The sequence below is a fragment of the Callionymus lyra genome, chromosome 5, assembly GCF_982586985.1.
Source record: "Callionymus lyra chromosome 5, fCalLyr1.hap1.1, whole genome shotgun sequence".
In the NCBI taxonomy this organism is placed as follows: domain Eukaryota; kingdom Metazoa; phylum Chordata; class Actinopteri; order Syngnathiformes; family Callionymidae; genus Callionymus; species Callionymus lyra.
In genome coordinates, this window is record NC_141822.1 from 20379371 (window position 1) to 20385370 (window position 6000).

Here is a 6000-nt window from a genome sequence, read left to right on the forward strand (position 1 = left end):
GGAGTTCCTGTTTCACCTTTCAGTAGCTTTTAAGGAGAAACAAATAGATGTACAGTAATAAGTTCCGATCACAGTTGTTTCGGAACTGTATGGAAGTGGGATGTTAATTGTTGTCATTAGTGCTTAAGATCAAATTACCCATGATGCTCTCTTAAATGTTCCTTCTGATTAAATATTTCCATCTTTGAAAAGTTTGAAATGTATTATTCACCACAGTCTTTTACTGAGATAAGAGCTTGACGTACATAATTTATGACTTACAGGAAATCATTATAGATCTTCTAAGTAGCATAGATAGTTTAGCAACCGGTCTATTAAAAGTTATAATAGATCCCATGATTGTATTAAAACGTTATTTCTTTTGCCCTAACAGGCGCCTTCATCATCTGCTGGACCCCCGGCCTCGTCATTCTCCTTCTGGACGTGTTCTGTGCGAACTGCAACGTCCTCACGTACGAGAAGTTCTTCCTGCTCCTCGCCGAGTTCAACTCGGCCATGAACCCAATCATCTACTCCTACCGCGACAAAGAGATGAGCGCCACCTTCAGGCAGATCCTCTGCTGCCAGCGTCAGGAGAACGTCAACGGGACGGTGGCCGAGGGATCCGACCGATCCGCTTCGTCCATCAACCACACGGTGCTGAGCGGGGGGGCGCACCACCAGCACAAAAATGAACATTCGGTCGTTTAATAGGAACTTTCACTTTAATTGAGAATTGTAATGAAGAATTTCAAAATGAAGGGGGATGATAAAGGAGTAAATCCAGAAATGAAGGAATAGGTTGCCGGCAGTATTCATAGATGTTATTATTTTTTAATGTGTTCAACACGTCTTTGTGGCGACAGTGAGCTATTTATGTGCAAAAAAAAAAACGGACTGTGCCAGTATTTTTAATGTTCAGTCCTGTACATAAACTTTACATTTCTTAGTTCTTGACAAAAGTAAAAATTTCCGAATTTGATCCTCACTGACATGAGCAAAAATGTAAGCCCTATTCCTGTTGCTGGGAAGATAAACATCCACACTATCATGACAGAAGGTTACAATAACACACATGATGCCTCGTCCTTTCACTGACCTCTGTTCCGTAACGTGGTATCAGAGGACATGAAGCAACTGCAGCTTTAATGCAAAAACTGAATATCTGACATTATAGTGCTTTCATTTCAATCTGGCCGCTATTGCTGTATAGCAAAAGTGAGTAGGAATACGCAGTGCATACCTCTGCCAAGGAGTTTGATTTTTAGAAGGACTTTTTAAAACAAAACATACGCTTTAATGAATTAAAACGACTTCCATGAATGTGTTTGCTCACTAATCTGGGAACTTAGCTTTAGCATAACTCTGGTGCATTCCAGGTGTTTCTAACCCTTGTGTTACCTCTGGGTCAAGGTGACCCGGTAGTCCGTTCACCTTGACCCGGAGGCAACACAAGGGATAACTCAAGCATATTTGTTCTCAGAACATTACATCACCTTGACCCAGAGATTAAAACAAGGTTTTAAGCAGTGTCGGATGAACAATGACAATATATTTTGTACCACAATCACAGGAAAGTTTAATTATTTTTTTCAGCGTGTCGGTTATATCCTATGTTTTACCAAATCAGATCAGATGTTGCTTCAAATACATACAAGTAATGATGAAACCTTTACTACAAAAAGGTGAAATTGCAGATCACCACTAAAATGGAATAGCTTGTGAAAGAGTCAATTTCTAACCCACCCTAAAACTTTTATTTAATCCAAACATCTGTTTTTAAGTAATTCTGGTATTTTATCAATCATTTGGCCAACTGGGAGTGTTGAAACTCTTTTTGCAACAAAAACGCCTCATTGAATTAATTCCAGCATTTTTGTTTTCATGTATGATGACAAGTTGTTCTAGAGATAAAAACCAAAACATGGGAGGAAGAGGAGGTTTCACTTGTTGTTTCTGAGCTATGCGGAGAAAAAAAGCGAGGGTCGATCTTGTGACCATCAGCTTGCATTAGATATGCTGACTCCTCCGATGTTTTATCTCTTGTTTTTGTTTCCTTGCGCGCCAAGGCAAGAACGTTCTGTTCATCAGTAGCGATAACTTCCACACTTTGTATAACAGTCCGGTTGTCAAACACAATGTGTTAGATTTCTAATGATGTTCTCAAAGTATCATATCGAAGAAAGTCGTGTTGCTTCATGGCGGTAGCAATACTTTCACAAGTCTTACACTAAATTCCTGACTTTCCAGAGCCAGCCGTGAGACATAATTCCTCCCATTTGGTCTTTATCTCCTCTTGGATCCACTTCCAGCGGGATAACCTCTGAAGGAAGGCTGGTAGATTAGACTCTTTGCTGGCTACTGGATTTCTCGGCGAGTTGGCATATGGAAAACAGTCGAGCTAAATCGCAAGTGAAAGCATTAAATCCTCACTTTTCTTCTGAGAAGTACCAGATGGATTCAGAGGAACTTATGATGCTTGAATACATATCTCTTTCCAGAGAGTATTCACCAGTTTGATTCTAACTGTTGCATGGCCAGTTTAAACAGCCAACCTTCAAGAAGAAATCATGTCTACCAGGACTTTAATAGACTTGTTTTATCTAAGCTCTTAAAATACAATGAAAGTAAACTGATTGTACAGAGGATTCCATCTGGCATTTAATTCAAAACAGAGTCCATATTAGGTAAAAGACTTAGTTCGCCCAAATTTCACTCATTTTCCACTCACCCTTCTGTCGACGTAGGGTTGGTTTTATTTTCAGAGTAATCCATTCCTTTTTAGAGTTATAGGCAAAAATGTTAATAAATTTGAATGTGGTGACCTTGGAGCTCAGTTATCTTCGTCTTCACCCCCCAAATAATCCAATGTGGCTCTTCTGTATGGTCTCATGAAGGTATTTGGATGTTTTTAAGTGTGTTATTTTGGAGGATGATGAAGACTAAGACCACTGAGCATCATTCGCTACGTTAAAATGAACATGCATTTTTGCCTATAACTCTAAAAAGGAACAGATTCTTCTGGGAAAAAAACCCCAACCCTTAGTCGACATGAGGGTGAGTAGAAAATTAGTGAAGTTTGAATTTTGGGTGAACTAAACCTTTAACCCTCATAATACGTTCATGTCCATTATTAAGGGTCGGCACACCCAGTGCTCTTCAGCAAGTCAGTGCAACAGTTACAGCTGTTCTCATTTAAGAGCCACGTCTTTTAACATTGAATTTCAGATTAATCATGATCAGGAAATGTATTTGAATCCAATGAGAAGCAAGAGGGACAACAGTTTTAAATGAAGTACTTCTCCTGGATACATGAAAATCTTAAAAATCATGGTTAGTTTTTTTCAGTTTTTGGTCCGAAAAGTCCCCTGAAAATACAGTTCAGGGTCAGAAATGTGTCCAAGTCACTCATCAAGACACCAAGTTATTTTGCAACATAGACAGTGGTAGAATCTTGTGAGCTATATTTCTGTCTTTCTCAAAGCCAAAAAATGTGTATCCTTAACCCATTAGGAAGACTCTCGGGTTTTCCGAATCATGGATACATCTCACGAAAATATAAAACCCAGAATGTCAATAATCATTCGCTAGAATAAACGACAAAGAAGGTTGTCACGCGATGATCGCAAACATGCACTGCAATTGCTTTGGTCATCAGCTTTAACGGAAGAGTTTGTTTGCTAGTTGTATCGTGTTCTTGAAGTGTTTAAAATATGTTCTGTGCAGGAGACCACGTCTGACCTCCACTGTAACCATTACTTATCAAATCATCAGGTTGTGTAACTTATGTAACTAACCAACTAAACTGTTTTATGCTCGTTTACCAGTGTGTCACTCTTGTATACCAATGTAAGTATATCTGTACAGTGTGAATGTATATACATATATATTTGCCAGATTAATCACCAAAGGGACAGTGTTTTGTGTGTAAATTGATGTGTTGTATTATGTGTGAACCATTGTTTTTTTGTATCGTGATGTTGTTGTAGACACTTTTTGCCTAATTTACATGAAGTTTGCAGTGCCTTCCTTCTTTCTAACAATTTAGTCTTGCAGTCAAATGTCTCTATTACGCTTTGAAAGCATCTTTGTTTGTTAAAATATGGTTTTTATAAATAATAAATAGTCCCACCTCAGTGTTAATTGAATAAAATTGTGTTTTGGTGTTCGGTCTTCATCCGTAGTGACGCATCTATTTGTGCAGTGAGAATGTCCCTAAACAGAAAGTTGCGGTTGAAGTTATGTTTACAACTCGTCTGCAATAGTGCTGGCTCAGCATTGTTCTAGAAAAAACAGGGCTTGTTTGTATAGTTTTCTGTTAAATTTTCAATTAGCAAACCAACATACTAGAGTTAACAGTTTTGTTTACTGAAACACAATTTAGAGCAGGCATGGGCAAACTTGGCTCAGAGCCACATGAGGCCCTGTATATATTCAGCCTATGTGACAATGGTTTCAAGGAATAAAACTAATGATCTAGAATTATTTTTTTTATGTCCTGCTGTTCCTATATTTTTCAATAATAATTTCATTCTAAAAATGTCTTTATTATGTCTTACATTTTTTCCTGGTGTTATATTTCCTATTTAGTATTCCTGTATTGTTTTCCCTACAAAGAGATTAATACTAATACGATTATAGTAAATTACTGGAATGATTATTGGTACATTTATTTTACAGTTTTGCTGTAATTCAATTGCAGCCATTTACTGTAATAGTTTTTTTAATTTCAATATACAGTACTTAACTGTCAGTAGCGGGCCGTGCATTTCACTGATAGGCCTTTAGTGAAGCACGTTTGAATGAATCCACCTCTCAATAACCATTTTAAGGTTGTTTATACACCACAGGTATCTGAACGTGTACCGTTATAGGTCAATAAGACGTTTATCATCAAATGAACATCAATGAGTTATATCAAAATGGCACTCCCACTACAGTCTGTGTGGTTTCCATGGCCATGACACACACACACACACACACACACACTTTAATTTTAATTTAGAAAAAAATGCATTTACTCATTTAGTTCATGGAGGAAATAAATAAATAATTTGAAGCTCGTAAAAGACTCGCCTCAGAGTTAGCATAACTTCTTAGCAACGTCCATCTTGGCTCTTGTCTCATGGCTTTGCAAGTATATCCGCAAGTATATAATCTCAGTGCTATCCAATCAGAGGACATGAATTCGTGTTCAACGCATTCAGCATCGTGAAAGCTGTGACGCGGGTAGCGTACGTTGTGTCGCTAACTCAAATGTGATTGGTTAACACAATCCTTCGGCTGCCGTTGATTTCAACGAACAAGGGCCATCTCTGACACGACTGAAGGCCTCGGGTAACACATGACCGGCTGCTCAAATATGATTGGATGAAAGGATTAAATGTATTTTCGGATTCTGTTTAGGCCAGCAGAGAAGGTGGCGGCCAGCTACTGCTTGTTGTAATTGGTGTAAATATTACAGGAAATGTAGTACAGTGTGAGCTAATTTGGGTCGTCACTTCAGTTAGCTTAATTTAACCGCTTTCTTTGCTAACACTAGCAAAGCAGTGGAGTACATAAACATTTCTTAAAAAACAGCATTAAGATGAATAAAACGATGCGATATAGAGTCAAACAGAAAAGAAAATGCCTGTAAGACTTACCTAAGTATTTGTTTTCGCAGCTTTCTATTCAATTTTAACACACTTAACTTTAATTTCTAAAATAAATATGCAAAGACCTGTATATCACGAATTTTCTTCAACTAAATGGTTGATTTAGGTTAACTAACAGGTCAAATAATATTGCATGTTGTTATTACTTGAAACTGATTTTAAAGTTTTAGGTTAATATCGTGCGCTTGACTCGCCCTTCATCCACCATTAACGTCATGTTCTCTTCTTAATCGTTAAATAAACAAACAGTGTTTAACTGTAATATTTAAAGTTTACAGTTAAATCTCAGTGAAAACAAAACCATTTTAAGTTACTGTAATTGCAATTCACAGTAAGTACAATACCAAAACATGACGTTTCTGTA

General features: G+C 37.5%; 1 protein-coding gene across 1 annotated transcript in view; it reads left to right on the forward strand.

Moving 5' to 3' along the window:
* Positions 1–3493, forward strand: part of lpar1 (lysophosphatidic acid receptor 1) — a 28261-nt gene extending 24768 nt beyond the window's left edge. Inside the window, exon 3 of the mRNA XM_087791369.1 lies at positions 374–3493. Within this exon, the coding sequence (XP_087647495.1) occupies positions 374–690 (317 nt within the window). The 3' untranslated portion in view covers positions 691–3493. The remainder of the gene's footprint in view (positions 1–373) is intronic.
* Positions 3494–6000: the final 2507 nt, after the last annotated feature.